At 48.6% G+C, this 20253-nt stretch overlaps 1 protein-coding gene across 6 annotated transcripts in view; it reads left to right on the top strand.

The window, feature by feature from the left end:
- The window catches only part of znf536 (zinc finger protein 536), a 199424-nt gene that overhangs the window by 134825 nt on the left and 44346 nt on the right, over window positions 1–20253 (top strand). For all 6 annotated transcript variants that reach the window (XM_084925582.1, XM_084925547.1, XM_084925557.1 and 3 more), the window contains one exon: window positions 1785–3530. In XM_084925582.1, the coding sequence (XP_084781708.1) occupies window positions 1785–3530 (1746 nt within the window). The remainder of the gene's footprint in view (window positions 1–1784; window positions 3531–20253) is intronic.

The raw sequence follows: 20253 nt of genomic DNA, 5'->3' as shown, positions 1-20253 counted from the left end.
CCTAGAATATCATTTTGTCCAGTTAGAGGAATCGAGAATGATCATTTGCATCAGGGACGTTTCCTTATTAAATCAGCGCCGAGCCTCTGTTCGGCAGCTCACAGGAGAAGCACTTATTGGGTTAAAAGCTCATCTCGTATGGTTTATTTTAAATATACTCTATGCTTCACAGACACTCTGCTGTAAGAGAAAAGATATCAAATCGCTGTCTTTCTGCCTGTAGTCAGGGTTATCTGCAGCTCTGCATGCTCTCTTTTCCCTCCTCTCTGCTCTCTTTAGTATTTCCACCTTCAATTTTCTTTTGTATAGCCTCCTATTCTTTTCTCTGCTGTATCAATATTCTATTGAGTTGCTGTTTGTGGCCCTTTATTTGAGAACTCTGCAGTAGGTCTGCAGATCGCAGAGTCTTTTTCTGGAATGGTGCCCTCTAAATAATGATAAATTACTTGAGCAGTATGCCATTTGCTAATTATATCCATGATTTACTACACAGCCCGACTTAAATCATTCAAACCAGCCTTGCGTAACAATGCCTTTTTTTCCTTTATAAAATGGTTTCCATGTGTATAATCTAAACATTTTATTGGCATATACTGTATAGAGAACGTGCATGCAAAACATTTTTTATTTCTTTTCCAGCCGTGCGTGCACAAATACCACTGTGGGAACTTTTATATGTGTATATTGAAAAGGGGGGAAAATCGAGCTTAGCGTTTTTGCCTCTCTGTTCATTGTTTAATGAATCCAAATCTGGCTCCGACTCCAAGCCTATTATAATTGCTCGCAGGATGTGTTCTATTTCAACATCTTTCCAATGGAAGATCCACTTCTGGCAGAATAGTGTTGGTGTTATAGCATTATCAGGAATATTCATGAATATGGATGCGCAGCATAAATAAACATATGTAAATGTTACACAGCAGATTCACCCCCCTTTTGCTGTAGTGTAAATCGCTTTGATCTGTACTGAATCATATTGTTCTTCATCGCGAGGCTTCACCACATCCAGCGTGTGCTTCGCATATGTCGCCGGCTTCGTATTTTTTGCGGCATCCGTATTGTGTGGCGGGGGGCCGCGCGCTGAGCCACGCCTGATGTATGCTCCTCCTGACAAAGTGCAAAAAAAAGGGCGATGTCCGAGAAGCAGCACCGTCATCGCCAACGGCGCGGGCCAGAACGGAGGCACGATGACCCCGCTGCACGTGCGCGCACAGGAACTCGCCGCGAGCCCGGCCGCAGGCCCGCGCAGATCGCATGAGACACTTCTGTTGTCAGCTGAAAATATTATGTCTTGTAGTGGACTGAAAGCACCATATGGTGAAATGTTTTTATGGTGTTGATATGAGTGATGGCTCACTTGGCGGAGCTGGATCGACCCATATTCAGATGCCTACTCCACACCCCCCACACCCCACCCCCGTCCCAATACACACACATCAAGTGGAGCCGAGCCGACGACTGGAAGAGAAAAGACATGCAAGTGTTGGTTGAATGCACAATCGTCTTCATTATCACTTTGTGTTTCATTCTGTGCTACTTTTTAAAATCTCCTTCCCTTTTTCAGGAATTAAATACTTCCTCTTCTTTATCGTAGTTAATGAAATGCATGTCTTTTTTGTCACTTCATGTGACCTAATTTTCTTTGTTCAGGGAGGTTACATGACCCTCGGGCCCACATTCCCTGCTCCAATAAATAGATTTTGATATCCAGTCGATGTAATAAGCAGGTTAATTATTCACTGTTTTACTGTTTCTCTCGCTCTCTTTCTTTCCCGCCCTCTCAGGAGAGAAACCCTACCGCTGCCCTCATTGTGACTACGCCGGCACCCAGTCTGCCAGTCTCAAGTACCACCTGGAGCGCCACCACCGCGAACGTCAGAACGGCTCCACCACGTCAGGCTCCTCCTCTGGCCACACCCCTTCTTCTGACCACAAAGAGGATCATGGGAAGACGGGCGGAGGCATCTTTGCCCGACCGGACGTCCTCCGTAATGTTTTCAAGAGCATGCCCCCCAACCTGGACTTCAGGGCAGGGCCGCTGCTGCCGCATCAGTGGGCATCGGCTCCCATCGTGTCCTCTCACAACCGGGATCGTGACTGTGGGGACCGCCGCTTTGACTCCGCCTCTTCAGCTGAGAACACGAAGACTGCCGATGGACCTTCCACCATAGTCTCTGCGGACGGCGCCGCCAGCTTCTCTGACCTAAGCCGGGCTTACCAAAGCATGATGGGAAACGGAGTCCACTTTCAGGGTTCTCTCCAGGCTTTCATGGACAACTTTGTCCTCAGCTCCATGAAGAAGGATGTGAAGGACAGCCAGAGTCCAGCCCAGCTCCAGGCCCAGCGCTACCATGACAACGGCGAGCCCAAAGCCAAGAGGGCCGTCTCCGGGGAGCAGGACAGAGAGGAGAAGCCTGAACCCAAACAAAACTCGGAGCCGGGCAAACCCGGGTCCCAGTACGAACCGCTCGATCTGTCTGTGTCGGTCCGACCCGAGTCTGCATCCGGATCACTCCCTGGCACTTCCGTCACCATTCACGATAACGTGGCGTGGCACGGATGCCTCTTCTGCTCCTTCTCCACTTCCTCATTGGAGCTCATGGCTCTGCACCTCCAGGCCAACCACCTGGGCAAAGCCCCTCTGCAGCACGCCGACGCAGGCAAGGACGCTCACCGAGAGGGTTCTCCGACCACCTCCACCCTTCACTCCTCCAACACCAAGGCCTCGGGCGTGGCCCCGGAGAGAGATGGAGACAGAGATGGAGAAAAAGGCCAGGGAGGCTGGAATAACCACATGGAGCAGCCATATAACCCCTTCCAGAGTGAATTCTACAGAAGGTTTGGTGGCTTGTATGATGGATCCCCAAGAGTCAGTCAGGGCATTCAGGGGTATATAGCCCAAGCAGACCACGGTCTGGACCTGCCCAGCCAGGTCTTCGGAGGGGCCTCTTCAGCCGGCCCTGACCAGATGGGCGACAGGGGCTCCTGTGGAGATGCTGAAGATGACCAAGTTGGATCTGAAGACGAGGCTGGAAAAACCGGCGTGCGCAGCACCAACGAGACCCCGTCGACCACACCCAAGAGACGGCAGCAAAACCACTCTGACGAAGACGAGGAGGAGGGAGGAGTGGCTGAAGAAGAGGAGGAAAGAGACGAGGATGGGCAGATGGACGTGGACAGAGAGGAAGAAGGAAGTCCCAAACAGCTCCAAGATGATTCCTGTCTGCCCCCGAGGAGCGGAGCGGCCATGGCGACACCGTCCTCCGCCATGACTCCACTTTCTCTGGTTCCTCCGCCCCAGAACCAGACTCTGCCGCTGGAGAAACAGTGGCAGCAGGGCTTGGGCCTCCTAACCCCCGGAGGTCCACCAGGACTGTTGAAGGCGGAGCAGCAGACCCACCTGGAGCAGCAGATGAACATGCTGTCTGTCCTGAGAGCCTACAGCAACGACAGCCTCCCCGCGTTCAACGGCCTGGGCGGCGGAGCGGGCGGGGCGCCCCCGGGGGGCATGAAGAGGTCGGACGCACCTGGTGAGTGTGTTTAACCCCTCCTGGTTCTGTAGCAGAATGTTAAAAGACAGCCACACGAGCAGAAAGCGACCCCAAAAAAGACAAATATGAGCACAAATCCAATTTTCCCACCAGTGCGTGCACACCAACACTAAACACAGCAGACTAACACGTATACGTTTTTGCCTGACACCCACAAAGGAATCTCAGGCACTCACTAAATGTCTCGAGATTGGCTCTGAAGTGATTTCAGCCTTATTTCAAGCAAGTTTAGAAGCTATCATGCCGGCGACTAGCAACAGATTAATCTTTATTACACGTTTATATTACTGGGAGTGCAGCGCCTCCCTCTCGCTCCCCAGCATGGGGGGAATAACCCTGGATGAGTCAGAGCAGGACCTCAGCTCCCCGTGCCATCTCCTCCACATGTCTCTTAACTATCTTAGCTCTCATAAAGCCGGCTCCCAAAAGCCCATTACTTTATAAGACTCGTCGATCTATGACCCTGTGAAAAATGAACTGTCAACTTTCATGATTCTGCTAAGGTTATAGCCGCTCCTTGAGACTGAAGAAGGAAGTCTTTTTCTCTCGCTCTCTCTCCTTTTTTTTACAATGCTCCTCTTCTGTTTAGGGCTGGTTGGTACTTCTGAGTGTCTCTATAGGAAGAAAATAAAAGCCAGTGTTGGTGTTGAGCTTTAAAAAACCGGCTTATAGACACGACGGAGATGGATGACTTTGCTCCGCTGCTGTCGGTTTGACTCGGTGTGACCCTCGTAATATTATTAACAATCAAGAATATTTTTCTTTGTTTGGAGAACAAAGGAACGGAACATTTTTCAATCAAACGCAGAGAGAAAATAATATAAAACATAAATAAAATAACAGCTGCTGGTGTTATCTGTGGCAGGACACGGCTCTGAATATCTCGATGCAAGTGTATATGTTTCATTAAAAAGAGAAATGGCTTTGTGAGAGATTGCCCTACATATTGTTTAGTCCAAAATGTGGGCCGGCCCCTCTGCAGCGAGGAATGCTCGACCTTTATAGATAAGGCTTTCTCTGAGGAACAAAGGCCTTTCTTATATGTCCTCGTCTGAGACGGCCATTCATTGTAATTAAAAAAAAAAACAAGTTATTGTGTGTCCGACTTCCCGGCAGATCTCTGGGATGGCACCGAAGATAGCATAGAGAAGAGTGAAAGACTATAGGAAACATGAGTAACATGGAGACATGTTGTGGTGAATGTGAGCGAGTGAATTGTTGTTCCGAGTGTGACATTACTCCAGGTGACTCTTCGCCTCCCGTCCCGGCTAAAGATGCTCTGACTGAAACATGCACGTAGAGCTGGATGGAGAGCTAAAATGCAGAGACGTCCGGAGGGCTGGTGAAGCTACAGAGCTGTGCTTCGGCTAATGTGACCACGTGAAAAGTTCATGCTGACCGAGAGTTTAAAGGCCAGGGTTTCAGGATGCGCTGCGATAGTTTCTCGTGCTGTTGTTGTGCAAGTGGAGGAGACAAAACAGACACGCTTGTTTCTGGCTGAAATACACAGTTGTGTTATATGTCCACTTGTAAAACACTCATGTCTTTTTTGGGGGGGGGGGGGAGCTGTGGCTGGAAGAGCAGAGCCGCTGTTCCACTGTTGAGGATGAAGGCGGGGGTGGCAAAGATGTCCGAAAAACTCAATTCAGACCTGGCAAAATGTGATTATCTGGAGTGGGTTTGCATTAGGTTTGTATGCAAATACAGCATAAATCATTAATATCGAAATTCTGCCCTGAATGCGCGTGAGCTGTCGCGGGGCACGCGTCGCACGTCTGGAGTGGCCGGCGCTTCATTAGTATGCCCGGAGGAGGAGGGGAAAGGGTTCCGCGTGCTCTGACACGAAACAGATAGAAACGTAGACGGCTGCGTGCACAAGCCACGCCTCCTGAATCGGATTTATCAATAAATGTCATTAAGAGCAGCCGTGGGCCCGAGGTCTCTGCAATCAGCCGAGGTATCTGGTTACTGAGGTACAGTACGCCGTGTAAAGATTGACGTGAACCCGCACCGTTTGCTGTACTGTAGATGTGCTTAACACAATCAATACTTGGCTGCAGTGCAGACCTATCTATAGCCATGCATTATCAAACATGAAGTATTACATTATTCAAACAGTGCTGTACATGCTGCGGCTGCTTGCGAACAATGCTCCTCACATCGTATTACTTACATTACCTCAGCCCCCCTGCCCGCCCGCCCACCTCTGCTCCTCTAATATATGACATGTGGACCTGAGAAGGCTGAGACTGACAACCTGAAGAGGAGGAGGTGTTGATAAAAGTGCAGGACTTGGATGAGCACGTTTAGGATTTGAGGAAAGAAAATGGCAGAGCTCAGAGCTGAGCACCTCTTACTGCGGGAGAAGTGTGCTACAGAAGCCGGCGGTTAGTGGATGGAAGTGAAAGCAGAGAGGAGAGTGCTGTGTGTTCTCAATTAGAGCCGTGACTCCCGCTTTCTGAGCGCTCTCACGTCGCGCTTCTCCTCAGAAGTGCTGCGGTTTGTTTGTGTTCGCTGCAGATGGAAACTCAGAGGTTCAGCTCGGCGCGCTCTGAAACAGCCGGCTGTCGGTGAAGGAGCCTCGTGACGTCACCTGAAGTCCAGCCGAGCGGCGTGATGATCGAAACTCTAGCCCCGCCCTGTGTTCGCGCCTGTCTGAGTCACAGAACGAGCTGCGTGTAGTTTCAGGAGTGGCCCGGCGGCTCTTCTAATCGTAGGATGTTTGGACATTTGTGATGTCTGGACGTTGCGTTGTTCCCTGCGTGCCGCTGAGCTGCAGTCACCTTATTAGACACGTGCCAGCGAGCGGTGCCGCTGCTCTGGTCCTTTCCACGAGCCAAGTTTCTCTCAGAAGAGACGATGGCTTTCCAAGTGCCTCTTTAGCTCGCTTGGCACCGCGTTACCACCGGCCAGCTTCTCCTGACACACGACTGGGCGGCGCGCCGCGGACATGCCTGGTGAAGCAGGTTTCTCCTCTCGGACTCTGCTCCTCAGGTGGTCGGCCTCTGCGCTGGTACACAAATGATTCCAGCACACCAGAACACTGGCATCCGCTGGTCTGAACAACACTGAGATTTGCATCAGACTTTCTAATTGTTGAGACGTCGCGGCAGACGTTTGCCAGGTGGGAGGAGCCGGTCCAGAGCAGGCGCGCCCTCCTGGTCGTATGCAGGTTACTGTCAGAGGTGTCGAGATCACATCCTCACAGCGCGCTGGCACACGGCGAGATGAGCGTGTTCGGTCACGCTCACTGGTGACATCACAGCACACATGCCAAAGACCCCTCGTACATACGTGAGCAACGCAGGCAGCTTTGACGTGGACAAACACTCACAAACATTCACACACACTTCAAACTTTTTGTGATGTAAAATGTGGTAATTGCCAATAATACTGTCCTCATCAGCTGTTTAATGACCAGGATTTGGTTGCTGTTTGTATTTAACACACACACACAGGTACACACACGCGTGGAAAGCAGTTCACATTGCTGCTAGACTCCCCTGTGCTCACTAATGAGCCCGACATGTGGCTTACCTGTGTCGCTGCAATTATTCTGTACACTTAAAAGTGAGGCTGAGGGTTCACAGCTGACAGTCCTGGATGGGCAGATGGTGCTTATGAACTCATTTATCAATACTGGGGACACAGGCGGGCTATTGGTCGATATATTTAATTCATTTTTGCAAGTCCAAAGCCTTTAAAGCCTGTTTCAGGTGCACACACACAATCAGAGGAGCATCTTTGTGTTTCTGTGTTTGCTTCCAGTCTTCAGAGTACTTCCTAACAGCAGAGGGCATCTATAGCATGGAAACATCTGGATCCTTCCGCTGCTCTTTCTTTAGTGCTCGCTCAGCTCTGAGCCAGAGAATCATTTCACTGTTTCACCATGGGAGCCTCCGGTGGGCGTTTGAGAAACTGCAGCTTCAGTTGTCTCAATATAATCTCCGCTCTGATGCTTAGTTAGAATTTTTTATCTACCTATCCCTTATCTGGGTTTGGGTCGCGGCATGAGCGGACCTCCCTCTCCCCGGCCACCTCCTCCAGCTCACCCGGGGGACACCGAGGTGCTCCTAGCCCAGATATAATCTCTCCAGCGTGTCCTGGGTCTGCCCGGGACTCCTTGAACTATTACCATCTTTAATTTACAGATTTTTCAAAACATTAAAATAAGACCTTTATTTAAAAAGAGAATTTACAAAGTGACAATAACACAAGATAAAAGTAAAGAGAGGCATCACATAAAAGTGTGTAAAACACAATTCAAACAAGAGCCGTGCAGCTGTGCGAGGGTCACAATCAACGCTGTGACATCAGTTAAGCGAGTTTCGGGTTTGACTGCTGGAGCAGACGGTCTGCCTAAATCGTTTATTTGTGCCAAATTGAATTGGAGGCTTCTTGTAAACAGTTTAACCCGATTAGAACTTCAACCAGAGTTTGACCACAGTCCGAGTGACTGAACCGCCCTCCTCCCTGCGTTTTCCCACAGTCCACGATTCTTCCTCCTGTCTGTCTGCCTGTCTGTCTGATTGCTGGAGGGCAGGGGCTCCTGCAGTGATTAAGCCATCTGGAGGCCTGTCTGCCTGCCTGTCTGTCGGTGAGACGCCTCCCCGGGCTCTCATTGTGTGCAGAGATGACAGCTCTGACGGCTGCTGAAGGCGAGGTGCCAGTTCCCACGTGCGTCTACATTACCGGTTTAACTTGTGCAGAGGTGCATTATCACCTTGTCACCCAAAAGTGCAAATAGTGTATTTTTCAAAGAGCAATTAAAGGTAATAGCTGCTGTCAGGCTGCACGGATGGGACCTGTTGCACGCTCTCAGATGTGATAGCTCTAAAAATATTTCCCGCGCTCGTCAGCCGGTCCTCTCCGAGAGCGCTTCCCGCCGGCGGCCGCGCGTTTTTCCTGGAAGTTCAGCGAGCGAGAGGTGGGATGGAGTTGCTCTTGATAAGGAAACAGAGACGAGTGCCGGGTGATCGCAAACTTGCGCGACAATTATTCTCGTCATTATTTTAGAAACAGGACGGGGAACGCAGCGAAGGCAGCGTGGGAGATCGCATTTACACACTCCATCCATACGTGTGTGCCCGCGTGCGTGTTCACGTGCAAACCAGCTGCTTTTATGTGCACTCTGTATCCCCCCCCCGGTAGTGTGCATCGTATTCAATATTGCAAAAGTTGAAACAATGGGTTATAAATTGGCCTTCCAACCCGATATATCTGACATGATCTCTGCTTCCCATCTCGTTAGTTTGCTGTTTGTTTCTTTTCTTCCCTGACTCCTGTAGACTTTGTTCGGTTTGAGTTGCTCCTCTTAAGAATGCAGCGTTCCCTTCCCCAGGCGCCCCGGAGATGTGAAGAGGACGCCTCAGAGGAGTTGTACTCGTAAAGCTCCTCATCCTCGGAGGGAGAGACAGAGAGAGAGAGCACCGGCAGGCAGAGACACACAGGCATAATAACTACACTTACACAGCTAGTCGACACATAATGAGACAATGCAGCAGCAACTTCAAGGAAAAACGCAGATATATAAAAAACAACAGAGAGCGAGGCAGAGGGAGAGGAAAACAGGGGGCTGTGGGGGTAAAAAATAAAGAAAATCAAGAAACTATGTCAACTTTTATTTCCCGTGTTATTCCACATCAATGGCGGCATGCAGTGATACTAATAAAAACAAAAAGTATACACAGGTACAGACACGCAGGCAGCGAGCTGCCGTGTTTGAAACGCTCTGTGGCAATTAAGGACAAATAACGCGTATTATTTCCCGTCGTGACGAACGATCCTAACCAGCCGCTAAAAAAAATGTCCTGATTTCGACATCAAACGCAAACAAATAAAAACGGCTCCAATAAACAAAAGTTGTGAGACAGACAGCGCACAAACCGCGGGGGGAATGAGAATAAGAGCAGCGAGCGCTGAGACAAATAAGCCCGCAACATTATAACATTAGCAGTTAGAAAATACACTTAATTCCTCAGCAGAGATGGATATAAACTGCATTGTTGCGTTGCAAATCCCAGCCACCGGATTTAAACTGCTGCATTGTTTTATTAGGGAAATATGGGGGTGGAGGAACAGTGCTTATTCTAATTACAGTGATTTAATCAGGATTAGGGAGGTTACCTGGATGAAGCGAGGGGGCATCTGTGGCAAGGGCACATGCTTTTAGACGGGCCGGGTGCACGCTGGCGGGGCCGCCCCTTATCAACGCTCATCGCCGGCGCTGACTTCAGCCTCCGAAACGATGACTTTCTCTGCCCGTGCACGAGTAAACACTGGCCTGTTTGTTCTCGCCGTCTTTATTCCTTCGCTTTTTTCCCTCCTGCCTGGTTAAACAGCAGGCGGAGGGAATCCATTTTAATCTGATTAATAACTTAGTTGATCACATATAACCCAATTTTCAGTGAGTGCCGTCCTTGTGTGCGCGCGGCCACGCCCACGCTGACCTTTGCGGTCGCCCCGGTAACAATAAGGCACAATAAGCGCCGTTGTTCTGTCGGAAAGCCGGAGAAGCTTTACTTCATGACCAAAATTTAATGTGGCCCTCTTTGCACAAAAGGCCGGGCCTGCGCAGAGATGGGAACGAGTTTCCCGCCGCATTCACAGAAATATGAATCGGCCTTTTAAAACAGATATGGTTACATATTCGTTTGAAAGGTACAGTAACGGGCTCAGGCCGCGCTGCCCTCCAACACTGGGGCCTTTGTTCGCTGGCCGGCTAATAACCGCCCCTGATCCTGATCCTCAGCTCTGACTGCTTACGGAAGAACCCCCCCGAACCTTTGATTACACCGTTATACGAGCTTCATTTTGTCATTTCGATTTCACTCATCGTGTTTAGCGCTGAGAGATTTGTATTCAGGATTGGCAATTATGATTCAAACGCCACAAAGTAAGCCTTGTGAGTTTTAGTGATGACGAGTGAGAGAGGGGAAAATATCCTTCCTTTCTCTGTCTCTCTGTCTGTCGCACATGCACACAGGAAATATGAATCAAATATTCATGAAGTGGGCTGAGGTTCTCATGCACCCATATGCTTCCTTGTTCAAGCAGCTTGCAGTGGACAGAGGCATCCATCCAGCCTGTAACCCCCCCCCACCTATCACCAGAACTGCTGCCATCGCCGCGATCATTAAATAGGTCATCTCGAACATGCACTCCTCCTCTTTCTTCCTGTTTCTTCTTGCTTCCTCCTGTTTTTTCCTGTTTGTTCCTGTTTCCTCCTCTTCCCTCCTGTTTCCTCCTCTTCCCTTCTATTTCCTCCTCTTCCCTCCTGTTTCCTCCTCTTACTTCCTGTTTCCTCCTCTTCTGCGGCGTCCTCGCTGCCCTCCACCGTGCCCCTCGACTTCCTTCTAATAATCTGTTGTGAGAAAGACGAGTCCTTCGAGCTCTGTGATTCACTGGCCAGGAATCCTTGTAAAATCAGGCCGCCGTGTATTTGCCAGTTTCCAGAAATTGTAAGTACTTTATGGTTTATAGTTTTTTATTATGGAATGAAAAGGGTGCTGTGAGGGGCTGCTCCGGGGGGCGGCGAGGGGAAGGAGGGGGGATTAAAACTGAAGGGATTAGCACCATACTTTAAGATAAATCTTTTTTAATGTGAAACCTCATCCCCGTTCATTCTGGGTAACCACTCTTATTAACTGCCGTGCTTTCATGCGGCCTATTTTTTCTTTCGCCGAGCAACTTTTTAAGCAGAGGCTTTTTTTTTCCTTTTTTTGGACACGCCGCTCGCTTCGCCGGCTCCACAAACAACCTTTTTAAGCATTTAAACACAGAACAATGGCAAAGCACATAGCTGCACACATTAATGCTTTTGTATCTGGGAGCAAAAAGAGAGAAAAAGGCAGAAGAAAAGAGATAAGCAGAGCTTGGCTGCGCCGGCCCTCCGTCTTTCCCTCTCTGCCTCTCTCCATCAGCCAATCCCGGCTGATCTGTATGCATCGGGGGCTAAACAGACAAACATCATATTCTCAGTCTCCAGACTCTAATTGACTGAACAGGGATTGGTCACACTTTTAAGAAGCGTTCCATAATGGATTTCCATGTTTGTGTCTCTTTTAACTGGCGGTGCGAGGGGAAGCCATAAATGTTGTCTTTATTACTGAAAACAACAGCCCTCCCTCCATCCTCCTCCGTCTCTCTGTTTCCTCGCCATAAAAGACCATATCAGTGCGACGGCCGGCATTCGTTGCAAGGTCAACTCTGCCGACAGATGACAAACGATCTCAAGATGGCCACATCATCTGTCCCGTAGCTGCCGGCCGAGAGCGCCGCCACCGCGTGCTCGTCTTTATCCCTCCTTTTCACTTTATCATCATGTTGTGGGGGGGGGCAGAGCGAGGAAAACCAGCCACCTGATATCCACCAATGAGGAGAGTTTTCAGGCCAAAAGGCAAATGAGGATGGGGGCGGGGGCGGAGGGGGGAATCTTTTCAAAAATCGGCACTTATCGTGTTTCTGTATCAGGAAGCAGACTTGGCACGAGCCGGGGATTCAGTATTACGGACAAGCTGCTCATCAGATGGGAGCTGGTTTATTTCTGTGGCCCACCCCCCGCCTCCCCTCCATCCGTCCATCAGTACCTCCCATCCTCCGCCACCCCTCCAGTCTGCTTCTCATCCAAACGTGTCTCATTTCTCCGACCGGACGACTTCTTTCATTTCAACCGTGTGATTGATTTCTCCTGTTTATTGTTTCTTCTTCATCTTCCTCATTATCTGCGTTTGAAGCGCCGCTTAAAACCGCTCGGTTCCTCCTCCAGCGGCGACGGCCACTTTTCACAAAACTCTGACTGCGTTCCTTAATTACGTGACTTCTCTGTAACACGGCCGTCAGCTCGCAGACAGCCGCTCTCGCGTCGTTATTACCTTCCCGTTTGGACGCCGGCTCTCGGCAGGTAGCCGAGCCCCCCCGCCCGCCATCACATCGTCCTCTTCCTCGTGTTCGTCTTCCTCGGTCTGCTCTGCTGTTCTTGGGTAAAAATGGATCTGTGCCATCAGTTTGTCATTTTTAAAACAATAAAAATGTTGTGGTTAAGGCCCGCCCCCCCGCGTCCTCTGACAGTGAACGAGAAGATGAAGCTTCGCTCGTTAACAATCAAATGCTCAACAGCTTCATGTTAACACGTTTGAAACATTCTGCTTTTGAAACCTTTTCCTCCCGCTGCTTCCCTTCGTCTCCACGGTTACCGTCATAGGGTGTAAATACGAGCTGCTGACAGGCTAACACCGAGCTAATGGCGTCATTCATTACAGTCCAGCTCCGAGCTCCTGTCTGCCCACAAACCTCACCCCGAGCTTCTGCCTGAGGTTACTTCCTGTTCAATGGGAGTTTTTCCTTCCCACTGTCGCCAGGTGCTCATACTTTCTCTGTATTATTTCTCTGCCTTACAATGTACAGTTATATACAATATATGACTGAATTAAACTTTAGTTTTTTTTACTGTCAACAAACAATAAAACATTTAATAAAGAATTACACATAAATAAAAATGAGAAATGCAGTGATTTCTGCCTGTCATAGGTCTAAAGAACAATTATTTTAGAATTGATGTCACAGCTGATATCAGTTTATCACTTCATATACTTATAAAATGATAACTGCAATGTTTTTCTGCAGTAAAGCTGGACGTGGGCCCAGTTTAGCGTCTGTGTAGTTGAGCTAAGCTGGATCGCTCTCTCCACTTTTCTGTCTGATAAATCTTCCCCGTCCTTCACACAAAGACAAAAACAAACAAACAAAAACAAGCTGGTCATGTGTGACACAAAGAAAGAGTGTCTCCACCTCGCAAAGCAGGACCCGTCCTAAAATACAGGAGCGAACTGTCAGACTGTCAGAGTTCCTGCAGATCTTTCACAATAAAAGCCTGCATAGAAGAGTTCCTGTGAACCAAAACTGCACAGTAGAGGTCTTTTAATTTGATAGAGAAGGAATTAAATAAAAGACTTAAAAACCAGGCACGCATGTGAAATATGTTTAAGAAAAATGCGACTGGATTCGTCGATACGTTCGGCTGCTTCACCACAATGTCACAAAATCCACCCAGATGCTCATCAAAACCAGCTGCCAACCAATCAAATGTTACACATTATTATCACCTAAATCTTCGTCAGCAGTGAGGAAAAGCAGCTTAATTAACCTTTCATTGAGTCCGGTGAAACATTCCCAAAGACGGAGCAGGACGCTGTGTTTTATTGGATGTATAAAGTGTGGATTCGCTCACACAGTCTATCGGTTTTTGGGAATGCAGAGGCTGCAGTATTGGATCCTACACCTATTGAAGCTGACGCAGTATAACAAAGCATGCAGGGCCAAAAGTAATGATCATATACAAATATCAATATGAGAAAGAGTATGTGCTAAAGAAGATGCATGGCTATTGATGTTTAAATAACTGTAGCGTCAGAGAGATGGAGAGAGGGGGAAAAATGTGAATCATATTTTCTCACTGGGAGAAAAAAAGACCTAATCGAACACATCCCACGAGGCGCAAACAGCGAAGTCAAGGGCAGGATGAAAGCAGCTCTTCTGCTCCTCTCTGTCTGCGAGCGGCCCAACAAAACTACAAATAAAAGCGTGATCGGGGCGCGGCGGCGCTTCGCAGGCCGGCGGAGTGTTTGACAAGGCAAAGCGCGGCGATAAAAACAGTCAAAAGTTAAGTCGTCAGACGCTCTCCCCACTCCGCGGTGTGTCTTTTCATTTGTCTGCATGTACGCAGCTTTATTTGCATTTCAAATGCTCATATTTGAAGAGGGTGGCTTAAATGCCAAGACGCGAATTGATGACAATCGCCTCGATTCAAAAGCATCGGCAGGAAGCCTCTATCCTCGCCGCTGACATTAAAGCTAAAGCAGAAACACAAAACAAATATATATTTATCTGTGCTGCCTCCTCCCTCAACCTTTCTCTCTGTCTCATTATTTTAGGATCGCTTTACATTTGAATATCAGTTGTCGGGCCGAGCGCGAGCCGCTGCCCACAAACTAAAATAAGAGAATAATCAGCGGGCTGCAGAACGCGCGGCCATCGATTCGGCCGCTGCCTTTTTTCATCGCTTTTCCATATTCATTTGTGTAATTTACAGTAAATCCAATAGCTGTCAGTCACAACACGCGAGGACCGAAAAACGCCGTAAATTTACGGTGTTGGGAAACAGCTGCTGCAACATTTACAGCACAGACCACTCTAAAATATTAAAGATGTGTCATCGCAGGCACTCGGCCCTGCATCTGTAACCATCTGCTTTCTATTAAAACACTACACCCAAAAAACTGAGGATGAGGCCTCGCGGCTCGCACGCTCCCTCAGGCCGTTTCCTCCTCTCGGCGGAGGGGAAGCCGTTTCGCCGCAGACGCACGAGCTGACCGACGGGAAAAACGCTTCGAACCTGAGTATTGCGGGCCACCTGTGTGCGCGGCCATGTTTGCGAGGCCTCCTTTTCTTTGCTTGTGATTAATCGTAACTCGCACACCCTCCCATCGATTTCAACACATCACGCCGCCGCCGGCCGCGTGGCCCCTTAGCCTCGAGCCGCCGTGACTGCGAGTGTCGGCCAAAGATTCGGTCTCCTCGCTGATATCTCGGGTTACTCGGGGGTGCGGAGGCGTGCGGTGACTCAGACTGTTTGGGGCGATGACATCTGTCCTGTTACAGCAGACACAGAAGAAGAAGAAGGAGCAGAGGCTGAGGGCGGCGCTGCTGCTGCAAAATATTAAGTTACAGCAGAACAGGGAGACTTATGGGCCGAGTCAAAGGTAAACAATTACAGCATGGTGAGTCACTTTGTTGGAGCACAGCTAAAGGAAGATCATCTCTCCCTCTTAATAGGTAATTTCCTTTGTCTTGTGAGGATCGGATCACAGCCGGGTGGTCTGCCGAGAGAAAAAAATCACGACGGATCCAAAGTTGGCTGGAAAGCGTCCAGCGCGGCGCTCCTTCGGAAACATTCTGTTCAAATTAAACGAGCGCCTGTTTGCGAGGAATGCGCCGACAGATTCGGAGGGACGTTTCCCAGTTTATGTCTCCTTTTTTCACATTTCGTGCTTTCTGTCATCTTGTCTGTGCTAAACTAGTTGTCCTTTTTGGGGGGGCTGTCACCCCCCCTCCGCGTCGCTCCGTCATCCTCCCTCGTGATGTCACCATCTCGGCGTGAATCATTAGGATATCAGTGTTCAGCCAGTGACAGAAAGAGCCTGATTAACAAGCTCTCTTGTTTTTCCTCTCCTCTTTATCCTCCTCCTTTTTTCCTGAAACGAGGACTCCCGCTGCTCCCAACGACATTTCTTCCCCCTCCTCCCTCCTCATCATCCCTCCTCTTCTTCCCTGTCGTGGATGGCGGGGAGTCACAGGTGTGTGACAATAATTACACATACACTCAGGAAAAAATAATGTCGTTTCCTCCATTTAATAAGTTTGCAGTAAAATAGGCAGCGAGATAGAGAGAGATGCAGAGAGCTCCAATCTTATCGGATACCCCAACCTCTAACTTAATCATATGGCTCTTAAGAGCAGCCTGCCACCAGCTGGGGCTCCGTAATATGCATGCAATATGTGTGTAAAACGATACGCTTTAATTTTGAGCCCACTTTAAGCAGCAACAAAATCTGTTTATATGGGAGACATTTAAAAAGAAGAGAGGGCTGGAGGGAGGGGGCGCGGGATCGGGTTAACTCTTGCTCTCCGGGCCCGACAAACGCCATCTGTCTGGTGTCGGCCGCTATCAGAGCTCGGCGCCGCGCACAGACCGGAGCTGTGTCCACCCTTTTTAAGCTTCCTGTCGCATGGCGCCGGGGTTGCGGTTGGACTTAACATCCAAACGCGCACTTTCGCTCAGTTTTTCTTCCCCTGGTTCGCTGTGATGTCATACAGAGCCTGTGCCTTACAGCCTGATACTAATTTAGGAAGTTTACCCTCCTTAACTCACCTGTATAAAGTTGGCCTTATTAGGGGCGTGGCCTCTTTGACTGACACAGGCGGCCGTAGCTGCTAGCTGTGTGCTAGCTTCACCCGAGCTGGACCGCGTTTGTGCTGGTGGAGCCTTTTTGATGACATCGTGTGACCAGCAACGTGGCTGCTGTGAGGTCACTGCGATGTCAGCAGGTATGAGAGTGACGCTCCTGCACAGGCTGTGGGTGCAGACGGCGGCAGGATCGCGTCTTTCTGCACAGAATACAACATTAAACTCTGTTTCTATGGCGGCACGTTTTTCCTGTTTCCTGAAACCTCGCCGGCTCTCAGAGCACGGCTGACAAGGTTAGGAATAATGTTCCTCTCTCGGCGTGCCTGCATCGATGCGGGGCATCGATTCGGGGAGTTTTTATAAAGTTAGAGCTGTTAGAGGCTCTTAAAGCCGAACTCTTCTTCTTCTGGTGAGGCACGAGACGCGAGGCTGGAGCGCAGCTACGAGGAGGAAGTGGGAGTGAGGACAGAGGAAGCAGAGCTTTTGGGGAAGGAAGGAGGGAGTGCGTGTGTAAACTTCAAACAGCCCGTGATGGCGGCTGTCGCTGCCGCCGCCAGCTCTGACCACTCCACAGATGCTTTTGTTCCCGCTCACTCTCACTCCTTCACCCCCCTCCTCCTCCTCTCTTCTTGCCCGGTCTCTTTGGTGATCCAGTGCGAGAGGAGCGGGGGCTATCAAAGCCACCGCTGTCTGTTCCAGACTTCAAAACCCGGGGCCCCCGTCCATCCGTCAGCCCCAATCATCATATCTGCGAGGCCCCGGCGGAAAGCCTCGTACGCTGGAGGAGAAATATTTGATCTGTCCTCTTTGCGAGGATCAACAGTCACACAAACGACAGGGGCGCCCCGGCGTACGGGGGGAGGAGGAGAGGGGGGAGGCTGCTGCTGGAGCAGGGAGGGAAACTCCTGCGCTGGGCAGCAAAGATCCGGTTTATTAGACCGTTTCTAAAAGTGCCGCAGTGAGACGGCTCACCTTTAAAGACTCCGATTACACATGTGTGATCACGAGTGAAGCCTTCTTCCTTTAAAGGAGCGTCTCCATCATTAACCTTATTTATTTTATCGTGTTTTAGCTTCTGATGGGAACCAGGAGCAGCTCGCACATGCTCAGTTTAAGGCTTTCTTTTATTTTCCAGAAGTTTCCTGATTCCACAAAGATCTTTTTTTAATTGATATTAAAACACGAAATGCTCAAATACAATTTCAAAAATAATTTAATTTACACAAACGTCTCGTTGGTGTAGTCACGTTTTTATTTGTCGCCGTGCGATGAAATATGCGAGTCAAATAAAAGGTCTGTGTCTATCAGTCTATTTATCCGTCCGTCTGTCCCGCTGTCATGTGACACTTATTTATAGAGTGTGTATAGTTAGCTCTTAAATCCTGTATGTGAGATCAGACTACGTAATTACTGAACTCATTAAGCACTTTATGTCCACCAGACCTCGTCCCCTGTGTGTGTGTGTGTGTCATGCAGAGCAGCAGCTGGTTGTGTTACTGACACACACACTGAGGTGGTGTTGGTGGTGAAGAAGATGAATATGTGACTTGAAGTTGAGTCTGTGTTACTGAAGATAATGAACACACACACTGTGCCCTGAGTGTGTGTTCAGGCATGTCACTCATGAGCCCGTCACTTCCACCCGAGTCACCAGCAGGACTCGGGACACATGGGCGGACACGGGGGGTGGGGTGTGTGTGTTTGATTGGCGGGATGGTGTGCAGCGTGCAGTAATCCGTCACAAGTGTTTCTGACAAAGAGCTGAAAGAAGAATCCAGACCGGGGTCGTGACCCCGGGGAGGCGGGGGGAGTCCAAACCTCTGGGAGCTTCCAGAGTGTCACAGTGAACACACACAGTGTGAGTGGGCTCACGTTTGTTGGTCTGAGGATGGCGGACTCAGGTGCTGCTCAGGACCGCTTTCTGTGATGACGAGCGCAGCGTGATGGCGGGCGGCGGCGGCTCATATTTTTTCTTCATGCTTAAAAACCAGCAGCAGTTTTCAATGTTTGGCTGCTGTGATGCATTTGAGATGAAACTGTGACTTTTATTATTATATAACATATACTCTTATTATTATTATTATTATTATTGAATAATGCTCTTCGATCTCTTCAGTGCAGCTGGAAATTATTTTAATGATTTGCACTGCTGGGGTGAATATATGTATATTAATATTTTACAAAGGTGATAATTATGCAGTAATAATGATCTTTTTAATATATCACTTTATAAAAAGTGAAAGTTTAAAAAAATCAGAATGAAAAAACTGTGAGTTCCTGATTCTGGGAGTCCTGATGACACAGTGTCAGATTCACATCTGAGGCCAAATCACTTCAATCAGCTCAGGCTGCAGGAAGCTGAGTATTACCCCTCTAACCCTTTCATAATAAAAGATCCAAATAAATGTGTATTTTTTTTATTTACATGAAATTTGTATTTTGTTTATTTGTAAAGCAGAACGTAGCATATTAGCATCGCTGCATTTAAATACATTTATTGAAGAAAATATAGGATTTTTAGCCACAGTTAATTTGCAGATCTGGTCCCTGGTTATGCTTTTAACACACAGCAACAATAATAAATCAATTTCAGATCAATAGCACAGAAAGTAAAATAAAATTGTCTGATTTTAATGAATTTCCTCTTGTTAAATAATTTTTGTTTTTAGAATAATGTTTAACGTTTGTTGCTAATAAAGTAAGAGTCTGCTTTTGCTCATTAAATAAGCACACTTATTGCTGTTTTTACAAACTAAATATCTGAAGCTGATTTCATCATCCTCGAGCAAACAAAGCTGCTAAAATGCTCGAGCTCACTGTTTCAATTAATAGCTAAAAATAGCTTAATTATTCATTAAGTCTAATATATATTTATTCTGATTTTAGTCAGTCTATTTCTGAAGATCTGTTCCAAATATCAGCATAAAGCCTGACTTTAATTCAGTATTTACTCCATGATGTTTGACAGAAAGACAGAGAGCAAGAGAAAAAAGGGAAAAAGAGTAACGTAGGTTTGTGGGTCTCTGCGGCGGCGACAGGAAGGAGCTTCATCTTCACACACACACAGAGGAAAATGCAATTTGCGGTGCTGAAGTCCGCTTCAGATGCTCCTCATGCTTCTGGCTCCATGAATTTCTCACTTTAAGGCCGCAGCGGCGTGCGCTGACATCACAACAGACGAGTTTCTGTCCAATAAAACTCTGGCCGGAGTTTGTGGGGCCTGCTGCGGCCTGTAATCGGGGTCGTTTGAATAAAGATGGCGTTTCCTCTGTGAGTGCAGAAATGTCAGGTGTCACTCTGTGTGGAACTCCATGAATTAATCACGCTCCCCTCAGCTGAGTGGGACTGACGTGCATGTGCACGTGCACGTGCAGGAGTTATTTCAGAGCTTGAGGAATTTGAAATCTTTGAGAGTTTATTGGCTGTCATGTTCCCGTCTGTGATGACATTAAAGAGGAAAAGAACATGTGATCCGACTCGAGTGTTTCAGTCTCGGGGGGTTTGGGTAAAGATGCTGTGTGTGTGTGTGTGTGTGTGTGTGTGTGTGTGCGTGCGTGCGTGTGTGTGCGCGTGCGTGTGTGCGCGTGTGTGTGTGCGCGCTGCAGCAACCAAACAAATGATTTCTTCTTTGAGTGTGGAAATGTCGGGTGTCACTGTGTGTGTGTGTGTGTGGTAACAGATGTCCACCCAGTGGCTGCTGGGAAGCCACTTCACTTTCTACATGTGTTAAGTGACAGT

The sequence above is a fragment of the Perissodus microlepis genome, chromosome 1 (genome assembly GCF_051167445.1).
Source record: "Perissodus microlepis isolate ML-2025 ecotype Zambia chromosome 1, ASM5116744v1, whole genome shotgun sequence".
Lineage (NCBI taxonomy): Eukaryota > Metazoa > Chordata > Actinopteri > Cichliformes > Cichlidae > Perissodus > Perissodus microlepis.
Note: the sequence above shows the minus strand (reverse complement) of the source record. Positions and strands in the feature narration are given on the sequence as shown.